The 15500-nt window shown below is 38.9% G+C and overlaps 1 protein-coding gene across 2 annotated transcripts; it reads right to left on the bottom strand.

The window, feature by feature from the left end:
• Positions 1-1178: 1178 nt before the first annotated feature.
• Positions 1179-14634, bottom strand: LOC127418301 (FAS-associated factor 2). 2 transcript variants are annotated; one of them, XM_051658828.1, is made up of 11 exons: positions 14537-14634; positions 13621-13689; positions 13380-13514; positions 12041-12117; positions 11801-11939; positions 11497-11582; positions 11299-11390; positions 11002-11179; positions 3500-3671; positions 2089-2232; positions 1179-1882 (listed from the first exon to the last, which is right to left on the bottom strand). In XM_051658828.1, the coding sequence occupies exons 1-11, from the start codon at positions 14627-14629 to the stop codon at positions 1700-1702; spliced, it is 1368 nt and encodes a 455-aa protein (XP_051514788.1). In that variant the 5' UTR covers positions 14630-14634; the 3' UTR covers positions 1179-1699. The 2 variants fall into 2 exon arrangements, with proteins under 2 accessions (XP_051514788.1, XP_051514789.1); XM_051658829.1 differs by having other exon boundaries at positions 13437-13514.
• Positions 14635-15500: the final 866 nt, after the last annotated feature.

The following is a 15500-nucleotide window of genomic DNA, read 5'->3' as shown; positions in this document are numbered from 1 at the left end:
TGCCATGTTTCTATTTGGAGAAAAAAAAAAAAAATGAAACAAAAAAAAAAAGCATATAATATATATATATATATATATATATATATATATATATATATATATATATATATATATATAATTAGGAAATGGTTCTTAATGCTAAAAATTTTTTTTCATTCCATTGGAATCATTGTTTGTAGCATTTAACATAGAACTAGTTATAGTGTATTATAAAAACATCTGTATACTGATTGAAATTTTTAAGATTTGTACTTTTTTTAAATGAAAGTTGCTAGTTCTGCTTTACAGAGTAGTGCAATCATTTTTTTTTTTTTTTTATTGTGGCTGATTGGAGAGGGTTGTTCACTAATAAATGTGTGATGTATACTCGTACTACACTGACTAAGTAATTACTGCTTTAAACGTATTACACAATACAGATGTGTTGCAGTTCAGTCAACTTGTTTGAGGGAACCTGCCACGCAAACCTCACAAACCAGGGTGAAATCACGGAAGAGCATACTAATATTTCACCTCAAAATCCAAATAAATATTTTTCCTGAGGTAAAAGAAACCTATTAGGACTTTTAAGTCATTTTACTTAATTGCTGTAGAGCAATATCTAGTTCATGACATATTTTAGAGCAAGTAAAAATTGAGAATATATATTTGTAGAAATTTCTCATTAGAAAATTAGTCGTTGTTTCCTTTTGGCATGCATAATAATTATAAAAGAATTAGCCAAATGCTATTTAAAATAGTTTTAGATAAGTATAGCATATCACACCATAAGACATGTCAGCTACCCATAAAAGACAGTGCAGAAAATACTGCTCTGATGCATAAACACTTTACATACAGTAATGTGAAAAATTAAATGATAATTAGAGGGGAAAATGTGACAAGGCTTATTTGTCCTAAAATGTCCTCATTATCTTTATGTATTTATATTTTAATTTTGGGGTGAAATAGGACTTGGACATGTTCTGGTCAGGCTTTGTGAGAGTCCCCTATAATAAAAGTCTTAAAGAGTTACTGTTACTCCAATGTATTTTTTTTTTTCTACAATATGTGTTTTAGGCTGTATATAAGCACATTTTATTTCCACTTTCCACATGGCTACAAAATTTTGTAAATGGCTTTGGGTTTGTGCAGCACTCTGCAATGCAAATATTACCAGTTAAAGTCAAACCACAACAACATGTTAAAACGTTTAATTTCGAATTGGAAAATTACATCTTTACATGACCAGATCCATCAGATGGACGACAGGCAACATATGAATTACCACAGGCACACCATGGGCAAACTTGCACTCTATAGACAAAGCCACAGGGAAAAGCTGTGGCCTTAGTTTTCTTTTCCAAACTAGCTGTGAACTGTAAGCAGCCCATCGGATCCTTTTCCCGATAACCCTCTTTTGGTCGTTAGATGAGATACATTACATGGTAGACTTTGATTTGCTTAAAAAAAAAAAAAAAAAAGATAACTCTGTCTTGGCTTCCAGGCTTGTCCTTAAATATCTACGTCATATATTTACAGGGCCGTTCACCTGCACTCATTTTACAGAACAACTTCACTGCAGGGAAGGGTGGATTACTTTTTTTTTTTAATTCAGTAAATGGTTTATTTCAGTGATCCCTTGTCCAATCCACTGAACTGAAGAGAAGAACTGGAGGGGACGCGGGACTTCAGTTATGAGCAGGGGGTTAGCTAAATGTCAATCGTCTGTGAGGTCTTGCACAAAGAGGACTTCTGACCGGCTCAGACCGGCCTCCAGCAGAGTGGGGGGATTGGGCTGCTCTTCTTTCGGCAGGCAAGGCAAAACCCGGCGTGGGAAATTCGTTACTATTTGAAATTTCTCAGGGGTCTCTTTCAAAGAAAACAGGAAGTCGTATATTACCTAAAAAGGAGAAAAAAAACATTGCTTAACTATTGGTTCCTCTGCCAAGTATTACCGTTTGTATTATGTCTCATATGAGCCACCAAAGCAATGTTTCACTCGCACAATGAAGGACTGAGTCATACAACGTGTAGACGCTGATATCATACCGTCATAGTACTTGGCCAGATACAAGCAAAGTAAAAAAGCAGATGGAGTGTGGTTACCGTCAAAGACTGGTCGAAGAGGAATCTCCGCTCCACCCGAGTATCATTGGGCAATTTGAACACTATTTTCACACTGTCCGGGTCGTCCAAGGGTGGCTCAGGGGGAAGACACTCAGACTTGCGCTCCTTCTCTTCTTCCAGTGTCTGTAATTACATAGTAATTAGTAAGTCATTATGTGGGCTTAGTCATTGTTATAGAGAATGGAAATGGGTCAGCTGACTAAAACAATTCTCACAAATACTTCCTCTCGTGATGTGAAAAGAAATAGAGACAGCAGACTTTAGGCTTGAGATGTTATTTCAAACTGTTCTCTAATGGCACTTTTCCACTGCACGTTACGGTTCGACTCGACTCTGCTCGCTTTTCTGAGCTTGCTTTTCCACTGCAGTTTAGTGCCGCCTCAACGTGGGTGGGATTATAGGCTGATCATCATAGTTGCGCCGCCTCTACTGCCGTGACATCATCTTAAATGCGACACAAACATTACTGACCATAAACAATACCACGACCGCTAGCTGTTAGCGACTAGCTCATTGTGCTGCATAAAGCAGTTGTTGCATGGTGATTTTACACAAGTGTAACAGTTAAATTGGCCTGGTTGTTTTAGAAGCAAGCTTTCCAGTAGCTGGTCAACTAAATAAAGTGAAGCTTTCAAGCAGAATATTGAGTTAATGTAACAAAAGGTACCATCCTCCATCGTGGACTCCAACAATGCTGTGGCCGAGTCCAGGGCACTCTCACTCCCATTGCTTGCCGGTCTATTGCCATAGATAGCGTCCATTTGGTCGAACCACTTCCACTTTCTTCTGTTTGAACCACTCCGGCTGTTGTGGTCCTTGATGGTTCTGTAGTCACTTAAGTTTTTTTTTTTTTTTTTACTTTTCCCTACATTGTTGGTAGGTCCGGTGGTAGCCGTGTGCGGCCAACAGCTGAAACACTTCCTGAAAGACTTTTTCGTTTCGTTTGTCACTAACGAGAGGAACGTCTGCACCTCGTTTATTGACCACAGTGTGGTTTTGCGCACAGCCATTTCTTTTTACAATTCGAAAGTCGCGAGAACAAATGATAGTGCTATCGCTGTTGCTAACTTTAAAACTAGCGGGTTGATGTCCCGTGTCGCAAATCCAGTGACGCTGGTAGTGACGATTCTCTCTAACCAATCAGTGATCTGCAGGGTTTTGATGTCGCATTTAGTATCGGCTCGGCTTGCTTGGAACCTCGACCGAGGTGGTACTAAAAAAAAAAAAAAAAAAGTACTATCCACAGTGGAAAACCCCCAAAAAGCAAGCAGAATCGAGTCAAGCTGTACCGTGCAGTGGAAAAGCCCCATAAGGGTTAGCAATTATGGCATACACTGTACACAGCTAAAGCATGTAATTTTCTGTTAAATTAATTAGTTTCTATGCTTACTCTTCGTCTCCTCTCCTCGGCAATGACGCTCTGGCGAGCCTTCTCCTCCTCTTGACGTTTCTGCTCTTGTTCCTCTTTTTTCTTTCTGTCTTTCTCCTGGTCAGCACGGAGGGACGCGAGGTAAGCTTCATCCTGCTGCTGCCTCAGTACCTGCGTCTGGTTCCTCTCCTCTCTGAATTACATACACAACATGATCACACCCCATTAGATTTGGCTTTAACATATTACAGACAGACAGACCACTCGTTGAAAATGAATGGGACAATAGAAAAATGGGCTATAGGAAAGTACCACCGTTCAATGAGTGCATTTACATGCAATATAAAAGTTGATTTCAGTTGGATTAAAGTAATAATTCATCTTTTTAAAATGTCATGTAAACGTGTTAGTCTGACAGAAATCGTACCAGTCCGTTTTTTGCTAAATTGAACTAACAGGCCAAGTTAATGTGGTTTCGGATCGGTTCTGATAACATGTATACACTACAATCTGTCCACAATAGGCCTCGGCATTATGCACACGCTCTGAGAAACAGAGGTGCCATGCAACATGTATTTAACACAGAAATAGAATGCAACACAAAGCGAAGAGGAGCAACTGTGAGTGTCATTCAGAAGTGATCATCCCTATGCTTTATTCCCTCAGCAGACTTTACCATCCACTGTGAGGAAACTGTGATTAAAGTGATCGTAGGGCATGCCTACAATGGTTGTCTTCCCCTTTGCAGTAGTGTTAAATGTTTTTGTTATACACTCAGCAAAACAAGAAACGTCTTCACTTTCAACTGCTTTTATTTTCAGCAAATTTAACGTGTAAATATTTGTATGAACATAAAAAGATTTAACAATTAAGACATAACTGAACAAGTTTCACAGACATGTGACTAACAGAAATGGAATAATGTGTCCCTGAACAAAGGGGGGGTCAAAATGAAAAGTAACAGTCAGTATTTGGTGTGGCCACCAGCTGCATTAAGTACTGCAGTGCATCTCCTCCTCATGGACTGCACCAGATTTGCCAGTTCTTGCTGTGAGATTTTACCCCACTAATCCACCAAGGCACTTACAAGTTCCCGGACATTTCTGGGGGGAATGGCCCTAGCCCTCATCCTCCGATCCAACAGGTCCCAGACGTGCTTAATGGGATTGAGATCCGGGCTCTTCGCTGGCCATGGCAGAACACCGACATTCCTGTCTTGCAGGAAATCACGCACAGAATGAGCAGTATGGCTGGTGGCATTGTCATGCTGGAGGGTCATGTCAGGATGAACCTGCAGGAAGGGTACCACATGAGGGAGGAAGATGTCTTCCCTGTAATGCACAGCACTGAGATTGCCTGCAATGACAAGCTCAGTCCAATGATGCTTTTACACACCGCCCCAGACCACGACGGACCCTCCACCTCCAAACTGATCCTGCTCCAGAGCACAGACCTCGGTGTAACGCTCATTCCTTCAATGATAAACGCATGTCTGACTATCACCCCTGGTGAGACAAAACTGCGACTCGTCAGTGAAGAGCACTTTTTGCCAGTCCTGTCTGGTCCAGCGAAGGTGGGTTTGTACCCATAGACGACGTTGTTGCCGGTGATGTCTGGTAAGGACCTGCCTTACAACAAGCCTACAAAACCTCAGTCCAGCCTCTCTCAGCCTATTGCGGACAGTCTGTGCATTGATGGAGGGACTGTGCATTCCTGGTGTAACTCGGGCAGTTGTTATTGCCATCCTGTACCTGTCCTGCAGGTATGATATTCGGATGTACTGATCTTGTGCAGGTGTTACATGTGGTCTGCCGCTGCGAGGATGATCAGCTGTTCTCCCTGTAGTGCTGTATTAGGCGTCTCACAGTATGGACATTGCAATTTATTGTCCTCATGCCTCCATGTAGCATGCCTAAGGCACGTTCACGCAGATGAGCAGGGACCCTGGGCATCTTTCTTTTGGTGTTTTTCAGAGTCCGTAGTGTTCTAAGTTTTTATAACTGTGACCTTAATTGCCTACCATCTGTAAGCTGTTAGTGTCTTAACGACTGTTCCACACGTGCATGTTCATTAATTGTTTATGGTTCATTGAACAAGCATGGAAAACAATGTTTAAACCATTTACAATAAAGTAATAAATCTGTCAATACAATAATTCTGTAAAGTTATTTGGATTTTTACAAAATTATCTTTAAAATACAGTGTCCTGAAAAAGGGACGTTTCTTTTTTTGCCAAGTTTGTTAACCACTCCACAGATTTCTTATTAGCAAACTATAGTTTTGGCAAGTCATTTAGGACATCTACTTTGTGCATGACATGAGTAATTTTCCCAAAAAAAATTTACAGACATATTGTTTCACTTTTAACTGATTATAATCACAATTTCAGTGGGTCAGAAGTTTACATACACCAAGTTAACTGTGCCTTTATGAAGCTTGGAAAATTCCAGAAAATGATGTCAATCCTTTAGGCAATTAGCTTCTGATAGGCTAATTGGAGTCAATTGGAAGTGTACCTGTGGATGTATTTTAAGGCCTACCTTCAAACTCAGTGCTGGAGGAAACAGGTAGACAAGTATCTATATCCACAGTAAAACGAGTCCTATATTGACATAACCCGAAAGGCTGCTCAGCAAAGAAGAAGCCACTGCTCCAAAACTGCCATAAAAAAAGCCAGACTACAGTTTGCAAGTGCACATGGGGACAAAGATCTGTGAAATGTCCTCTGGTCTGATGAAACAAAAATTTAACTGTTTGGCCGTAATGACCATCGTTATGTTTGGAGGAAAAAGGGTGAGGCTTGCAAGCCAAAGAACACCGTGAAGCATGGGGGTGCTTTGTTGCAGGAGGGACTGGTGCACTTCACAAAATAGATGGCATCATGAGGAAGGAAAATTATGTGGATGTATTGAAACATCTCAAGACATCAGCCAGGAAGTTAAAGCTCGGTCGCAAATGGGTCTTCTAAATGGACAATGACCCCAAGCATGCCTCCAAAGTTGAGGCAAAATGGCTTAAGGACAACTTAGTCAAGATACTGGAGTGGCCATCAAAAAAGCCCTGACCTCAATCCGAAAATTTGTGAACACAACTGAAAAAGCATGTGCGAGAAAGGAGGCCTACAAACCTGACAGTTTACACCAGTTCTGTCTGAAAGAATGGGCCAAAATTCCAGCAACTAATTGTAAGAAGCTTGTGGAAGGCTACCCAAAACACAGGTTAAAAAATGTAAAGGCAATGCTATCAAATACTAACAAAGTGTATGCAAACTTCTGACCCACTGGGAATGTGATGAAAGAAATAAAAGCTGAAATAAATCATTCTCTCTACTATTATTCTGACATTTCACATTCTTAAAATAAAGTAGTGATCCTAATTGACCTAAGACAGGGAATGTTTTCTACTATTAAATGTCAGAGATTGCAAAAAACTGAGTTTAAATGTATTTGGCCAAGGCTTATGTAAACTTCTGACTTCACACTGGCGGCCAAAAGTTTGGAATAATGTACAGATTTTGCTCTTATGGAAAGAAATTGGTACTTTTATTCACCAAAGTGGCATTCAACTGATCACAATGTACAGTCAGGACATTAACAATGTGACAAATTACTATTACAATGAAAAAAAAAAAAAAAAGTTCAGAACTTCTTAAACTACTTCAAAGAGTTCTCATTAAATTCTGTCACTCATGCAGCAATGACAGCTTTGCAGATCCTTGGCATTCTAGCTGTCAGTTTGTCCAGATACTCAGGTGACATTTCACCCACACTTCCTGTAGCACTTGCCATAGATGTGACTGTCTTGTTTGGCACTTCTCACACACCTTACAGTCTAGCTGATCCCATAATGGGGTTAAAATCCATAACACTCTTTTTCAATTATCTGTTGTCCAATGTCTGTTTCTTTGCCCACTCTAACCTTTTCTTTTTGTTTTTCTGTTTCAAAAGTGGCTTTTTCTTTGCAGTTCTTCCCATAAGGCAAGTGATTTTCTAGTACCAAGTTATCAATTTAGCATGATTACTGGAGGATAAGGCGTTGGAGTGATGGCTGCTGAAAATGGGGTCTGTCTAGATTTGATCAAAAATGACTTTTTTCAAATTGTGATGGTGCTGTTTTTTTACATCAGTAATGTCTTGACTATACTTTGTGATCAGTTGAATGCCACTTTGGTGAATTAAAGTACCAATTTCCTTCCAAAACAGCAAAATCTGTACATTATTCCAAACTTTTGGCTGCCAGTGTGTGTGTGTGTGTGTGTGTGTGTGTGTATATAAACAACTTTTTCATTATCTTACGTGGAATATTTTCACAAATTCTCTCTTAAAATAAATTAAAAAGGTAACAGATGCATACTATGGCCAAGGTTAGCATGCTAGCGTTAGTATTAACATTATGACTACACAATGTAAACAATCCAAATTACACATTATCTACTGCATATATCTTTCAATTGACCCTTCGCTAAGCCCCGCCTTAAAAGTGCTTCTCACCAATCCTGTCTTAGCAACTGTTGCCCTGCCGCCATTACTCTGACATGCGTGTGCTATTTTCCAAAGACAGCCTATGGAAGTGATGTGTGTTTGAGTACTTAAGCGGGATTTTATCAAAATAAAAAAATTTAAACACGTTGCCGGGTCATTTGTAATAGTGACACGAGTTACCCAGAGAGGATACCCGCAGTGTTTTTTTTTTTTTTTTTATATATAATCTTTAAATAAATCTGTACAAGAGCATGTTATGGATTAAACTGTGTCAGCCTTCATTTCCAATTGAACATTTAACATTTACAACAACACCTATATTTGCTCCAAGGTAAATTAAAGCTAATAACTGAATGTTAATGTATTGATTCAAATCATAGTAAAAGCGATAGTTAATAAACAGTTCACAGCATCAAAATGAGTGTGTTATGAGACATTATAAACAGCTCTGTTCACTTATGCTAATGTTATTAGATGTGTAATCGCTATTAAATGAAGTTTTTCTCTTTTCTGATTCACAGTCTCCGCAGTTTTTTTTTTTTTAAATTAAATTATGGTGTAATTTAACAATTTCTTTTACAATGTCACTCTTCATACCAGCCCACAAAAAAAAAAAAAAAAAAAAAAAAAAGCCATTTCTTTTGAGAATATTTTGCTAAAAAATGCGTCGTTCACGGCAATCTCCCATTCATTCCATTGGGGAGCTCTGCAGAGCTTGTCAGAGCAAGCAACTGTAGCTAAGGGAGGCGGAGCTTAGCGAAGGGTCAATTATCATTAAGTGGTTATAACAGCTTCTTTTACTGATCTCATGTGGATTCCACTCAAAGAATGAGGCAGAAATCATGATTTTTACTGAATATTCAGCCTGGAGCAAATGACAGGTACAGATGCAGAAAGCATAAAGACAACACACCTTTAAAAGTACCAGCGATCGCTAGGAAAATATATATCATATATTTTCTTAATCGTCTATTTATTCACGAGATCTCTCCCCAGTCTAAATGTTACTATTAAGTTTGACAGTGAGATTTCTAAGGATAATGTCCAAGTGAAGCAAGGCAGAGCTTGTATAGTTAGAACAATCAATGAGCAAATTGTGTCATATTCTGCCTTCGGACTTCACCATAAGCACAACGGATAACGCAGGTCTGATCTGCACTAAAATCAACGTGTGTAGAGAATATAAGAAATGCATGTGGCTGTAAAATTGTCCATGTTGTTGTTGTGACTGTTGTGTGGGTCTCACTGACTTCTTTAATGGCTTAAGATGATGCAAAAAAGGTCACCCAGAAAGCATCTGTCACTTCCTCAGCTGACGTCCTTTCTTCAGTGATTCAATTGCGCATAGTGTCAAATATACTAGGACAGAGAGATTAAGAATGTAGCTCAAAAATGCAAAAACCCACAGTAGTTAGATTACAACTGCCCATGTAAAGGTACTCAATTAAAAGAGCCAATTGCCTGGTTTTTAAAGTCCTCAGCATTAGTTGGCCACCCTGAAAATCTTTTTTTTTTTTAGCTTGATTCAAGCTAACGCAGCTACATTTATTAAACCATTTTTGTTGATGATTTGACAAGTGATTTGATCTGGGCAACAATTTTGGGATTTTAGATTTCTGTCTTCTCCATTCAGGTAGATAAGCGCTCTAATTGTGTGACTGGAAATTGTTGCTTGGGGGCGATACGAAGATGGTCAACTTTCTTATAAAGAATGTAAAAAAGACATCCTACATCAGACTGTTGAGGGACAAACTCTTAATTAGAGGTAGACCGATTAATCAAAAAAGCAATTGTTTATTTGCAAAAATGTATGCCGATAGTTACCAATAGGTTATAACATAAAAAGCTTAATTTAACACTTAACATAGACCATTGTAACAGGGCCAAGTCTCCGTCATTTCAAAATAAAGAGTCTCCGGTGTGTTTCAGGCTTGTTTACAGTTTAAAGTCCCGTGTTATGCACAAAATCTTTAGGGCTGCCCCCGACCAAAGATTTTCCTAGTCGACTAGTAGGCATTAATTTAAGCCATTAGTCGACTAGTCATCGCACGTTTATGATATTAATTTAATTACTTATATATATATATATATTTATGTTGGGGGGCATCAGAAAATGGTTTGAGTTCCAGGGCTGAGAAAGAATGTTATAAGCAACATTGCTAACACAGTTCTACATTACAGAGACATACTAAACCGTAATAATGAGCCTTTAAAATAGAAATTTTACAAGCGCACACGAAGCGTGCCGCAGCGACACTGGCAAAAGCAGTAATGATGCTGAATGTGTTGGAAAAACCAGCAAGGAGACTGTCTGAACATTGTTAATTTATAGAGAGAAATGCACATTAGGGTTGTGCCGACAGACAATGATCTCGGGGATCGATGATGGTCAGAGGGATGGTGAACCAACCCAGATGGGACCTGTGAAAAGCTGCATTCACATGACACGCTGGAGTGAAGCATCAGCGTCTCCTCGCGCCGTTTTTGCGATTCCGTGTTACCGTACAATTTGGATAAAGTATCATTTACATGGGACGTGCCAGCGCTAAAAGTAAAACAAGACATTCTCTGCAAGCACTTTTCATGTGGAGTTCAAAACAGCACGGATCATGTGAATGCGAGGATGAGAGAGGAAGAGATTTAATGCCCACTGCAATAAAATCTCAACCTATGGGTGTTCAATTAGTCAACCTCCCACTTAGACTTTGGAAAATGATTAATGTTTTAACTTGAATTGGTGCTATTTTAGTGCAGTTATGTCTTTATTTTGTGGAATACTTCATTTGGAAATTGTTAATAAAACATTATTGCGATTAACTATGAAAAATTATGTAATTAATCGCAATTAAATATTGTAATCGACTGACAGCACTACTTCAAACTCAGAAAACAGAACTACTGCTATGGTTAGAATAGCATACTACTCATATGATCTACTCCTACTTATTATTTACTGTATACTGTATTATATACATTATATGCTTTACAAAAATACGGCAGAAATAGTGAGAGTAGTATGCTTATTAGCCTGTGTAATCTCACCTCTCTAGTCGTTCTGACATGAGATATGTCTGGTTTGCCTCCATGATGAAGGTCAGCTGGTTGATAAGATCCTCAGGCTGAATCAGCCCCTCAAGTCGCCCAACAACTGTCATTTTACGGTCCTTTAGCATGATCATGGCCAGGAAGGGATAGGTATTTTCACGCAGGGCCTGAGAGACTGCACGTACAACATGCAAAGACAAGGTAATGAACTCAACAGCAATAGTAACAATAGAGAGAAGGGTATCAACCAGAGATAAATTTCTGCCATAAAATTTAGGAAGTGATGATGGTTACCTCCGTAACCCTCTGGCTTGCTGGTAGAACATGCCCAGAACAGCATCCTTGTGTTAATGAAGGTCAGTACCTCTTCTGAACATAATGTGGTTCTGAAAGAGAGTGACACAATATGATAGACAGGAGCTCTAGTCATGAAAACGGAAGCAGTGCAGATGTGACATGTGGATGGAAGAGCACATCACAATGCAAACCTACCGGCAGAACTCATCTGTGTCCTGGTGATCTTCCCCATGAAGGTAAACTAACAAGTAACGAAGCTCTCGCTTGGCATCGTTCAAAGCCTGAAAGGAGAAAAAATCATTACATATACTTCCATTAATGTCTGATTTACTTAATGCAATTTGTCTCCTTGATAAATGGGTACATGAATATTTAGAAGCACAACATTTCTGCATTTAAATTGAGAAATTATTCAGTCCTAAACAATGTAAACCTATTAAGATTGACACACCACTTCATTGCATTTTTGTTTTGAAACTTTATCAGATGGCTAACTTACTTGACTATATGTTCCCTGGTAGAATACAGGATGTGATCGACCATACTTCTCCTCAAAATTATGAATAAAGGACATGACATCTCCAACTGGATCTGTGACACGACCCCTCGGATCTGGCCGAATGAATCTCAGGGCAAACCTGTGAAAACATTTACAGTTTAGTAACACAATTATATAGCTACTGAATATCTCGGGCTCTGCATCAGTTTCACACAAGATTAACAGTTAAAGCATTAATACCTGAATATGTCCAGAAGTGTATAATAGGTAAGCCTGAAGGGAAGCATTATCAAGTAGTAACTCCAACCTAATAAGCCCTGTAAAACAGAGAAAAATGTTTTAATAAAACAGTTTATTTACTGTTGCCGTGTTACTGTAGTACGACCCTCAACTTTCTACCTTTTATCTGCACATCATCGTCTGACGTTTGAATATATACTATCACTAAATAAAAATGTGTTGTAGGAATGTATTAGTTAAATATGTATAGAGAGTAGAGGTAGACCAATATATTGGATATTACCGATTAATCGGTGCAGATAAGTCTATAAAAATCTATAGCGATTGTTGCCGATAGTTTTTTCATCATTTTGTCATTTCACAATAAGAGCTCCCAGTGTGTTTCGGGCTTGTTTATACTAAAAAGTCCCATATTATTCACCAAATCTTAATTTTTTCTGGATATTTTTTGGATTTTGATTGAACAACAAACTGCATCTGGGATATTCATTTAGGACTATGTCTTTGCTAGAGGTCTGCACGGGCCTTAAAATGAAACCCAACCCGAACCTGAGACCGTGTGGCCTGACCCTACCTGGCCCGAATGATCCCATCAGATTTTAAGCCCCGACCCGAAATCGCTTACTTCATAACATTACTGAAACAGTAAACATACACAGTTTTCACAAGGCACAGCAGCCCCTTAGTACACTAGAGCAGAAGGGAAAAAAGCATTGAATTAACATTTATTTGCTGAAACTTCATTTGGTGCAGAACAATCTGGAATAATATGAAACACTGCAACAGTCTCCTCTATGCAGCCTTAACTTGTTTAGAATGTTGAATCTTTGTGACAACTGCGCTGAAAACATTCTAGTGACATTCATCCAGCATGTGTTTACATAGGAAAGCAATGGGAAAACACAACAGACGTGCGCAAAAACTCATTCAGTGTGAACGGCCCCTAACTCGTCCGTTCGCGTGTGTCTGTGAGTGAGAGCGTGTGCGCGCAACAAGTTTGATAAGCCTGTTTATTTTTTCATTTATACAAACACAAACCCGAAGTCCTACTTGAAAAACTGACTCGAACCCGGCCCGAAACCCATCGGGTTCTCGGGTCCCGTCTGGCCCGGGTCGGGTTGCAGACCTCTAGTCTGTGCCCAACATAGTAAGGAAAGAATAAAAATAAAAAAATGTCCATTCTATGAATGGATTTTAAAAACCATCGCCCGTTAATAGCTTATTGGCCTTTCCCACCATCTTAGTTATCGGTATCGGCAAAATCCACTATCGGTCGACCTCTAATAGAGAGGAGGGAAAAGGTAAATAAACATCAAAAAGGAACAAAAGACCCTCTTACTCTAGGCTGTGGCCTTGAGACAATATAGCTATACACTCTGTGGTCTGTTGTGTTGACCTGTAACGGTCTGGCGGGTGGCGGGTTGAAGACGCTCGGAACTCCTTCCTGCTCATTTAGTCTGTCTTGTACTGCGGCCTGCAACAAACACAAAGCAAGATTCCCCAAAACAATAATTAGAACACAAGGAGGGTTAACAATGACAGTACAAAAGAATCCATTCTTATGGTTTACCAGATTTCACCTCAATGTTCCAATTGTGTTGTTCTAATGTGCGCCGGCATTGGTCCATTGACTCCAATCCTGTCAGGTCCTGAATAATTAGAATAGATCATGTGTTATTCGAAAACAAAACTCTCTTTAGGTTAAAGAAAGGAGCTGAAATCCATGATCACACTGAGTTTTAGTGAAGTAGTGGTTGCATATGGCTCATCAGTGACAAATGGAGGACACATATGGGTTGAAATGTGTGTATAATTCTAGATAAAGTAAGTGTTTGAGGAAGTCACTATTCTAGGTCAAACGAATGAACGTGGCAGACAGCCACAAAGACAAATGCTTGTAAAATTCACATAAAACCAAGTGGTATGTTACAGTCTGACTAGACGGATTAAAGTAAGAATTGTGAAACCAGTGAGCTGCCCACCTAGACAGCATTTTGGGCATTATAGGCGCATTATAAACAGTACTCAACAGTCGATGTTTTGAAACAGTAGTTCTCTCTGGCTGTAATTCAAAACCTAGCGAACTGCCTATCTAGGGACCATTTTGGACAAATGAGTGCGTTCGAAATGTGCGTATGTTGTCCAAAAAAAATACTGTCTATGTAGGGAGCTCTCTATGTTTTCATATCTCGCTGCCTAACTGACAGCTGCCAGTTCAACTGAATCAAAAGACAATTATATTGACAAAAAAAGTATTTACATGGACGTCAACCAAGAGGTTATTACTTAGATGAAATCTGTATTTATTATGCAAACTGAAGTAGGTTTCGTCTAAGATAAACTAACGGTCTTAACGTCAGTTAGCTCGCTGAATTTTAATTTACATATAAACCAGAAGAATAAATAATAAATATAAACAGTGAAACTCGCTTTTTTAATGAATGGGTGTATAGAATAGCCAATCGGTGTTTAGTGTGAAGAGAAAGCTGGCGGTACCTGAAATTGAAGGAGTTTTTCAGTTTGAGCCTGAGATAATTCCTGCTCTTCTGGCGCCGCCATCTTACCTCGCCGAGCTCTAAAAAACGTCATGACGTTTAAAGCGTGCAGACGTGAACGGATACGTAATACGTTGCACCAGCGATTCCTTTTCTTTGTGCGCCGCCTGCTGCGGTGGAGTCGTGTGACGCATGTATTTACATTCCGTTTTAAACTCAGCATCCCTGCCAGCAAAAATATCAAAGAATGTCATGTGATGATGAAAAATAAAACATTTTACATTTTAAAATAGGTGCTCAGTACCTGGTCTTTCCCATGTTTGATCACGCCATGTGATGTTAATGCTATTTTGTAAATAAAATGATTTACTTACACTGTCAACACGAATTCATGCTTTTTTTCCCCAAATAACAATTAAAGGTGCACTCAGTAAATTTTTCATCTTGGACTTACACCGACACCTAGTGGCGTGGATGCAACATCATTCAAGCGCAATAGTTTTCAGTTAAAGGTGCACTCAGTTTTTGCTTAAAAACAAATTACACAAAGACATGAATAGACTTTTTATTTATTTATTTAGAAATATTTAGAAAATGATCTACATTCACAATAAACGAAGACTCCAGTCATATCCAATAAACCAATAAAAGCTTTTTAATTTTGTTGACATTAAATTGTTGACATTGCCATGTTGATAGCACATGACAACCTGTGTCATGCAACTGACCGAGTTACTACCACTAATAGTAATGATGATGTTAATAATAATATGTTTACTTTATATAGTGCTTTTAGCCAATGCTCAAACGTAAAATCACAAAACAAGCAAACCAAAAAATAAAACAACAAACGCAATATATTTACTACAAAATATAAATTGATAAACAGGAGTGTGATCCAACAGACAGTCCGAACAGAATGAGTGCAAATGGAAAGATAAAAATGTCCAAACAAGAGGCCCCTG

Source organism: Myxocyprinus asiaticus, chromosome 27 (assembly GCF_019703515.2).
Source record: "Myxocyprinus asiaticus isolate MX2 ecotype Aquarium Trade chromosome 27, UBuf_Myxa_2, whole genome shotgun sequence".
Classification (NCBI taxonomy): Eukaryota; Metazoa; Chordata; class Actinopteri; order Cypriniformes; family Catostomidae; genus Myxocyprinus; species Myxocyprinus asiaticus.
The sequence above is the reverse complement of the archived record's forward strand: the minus strand, read 5'-3'. Positions and strand labels throughout refer to the sequence as shown.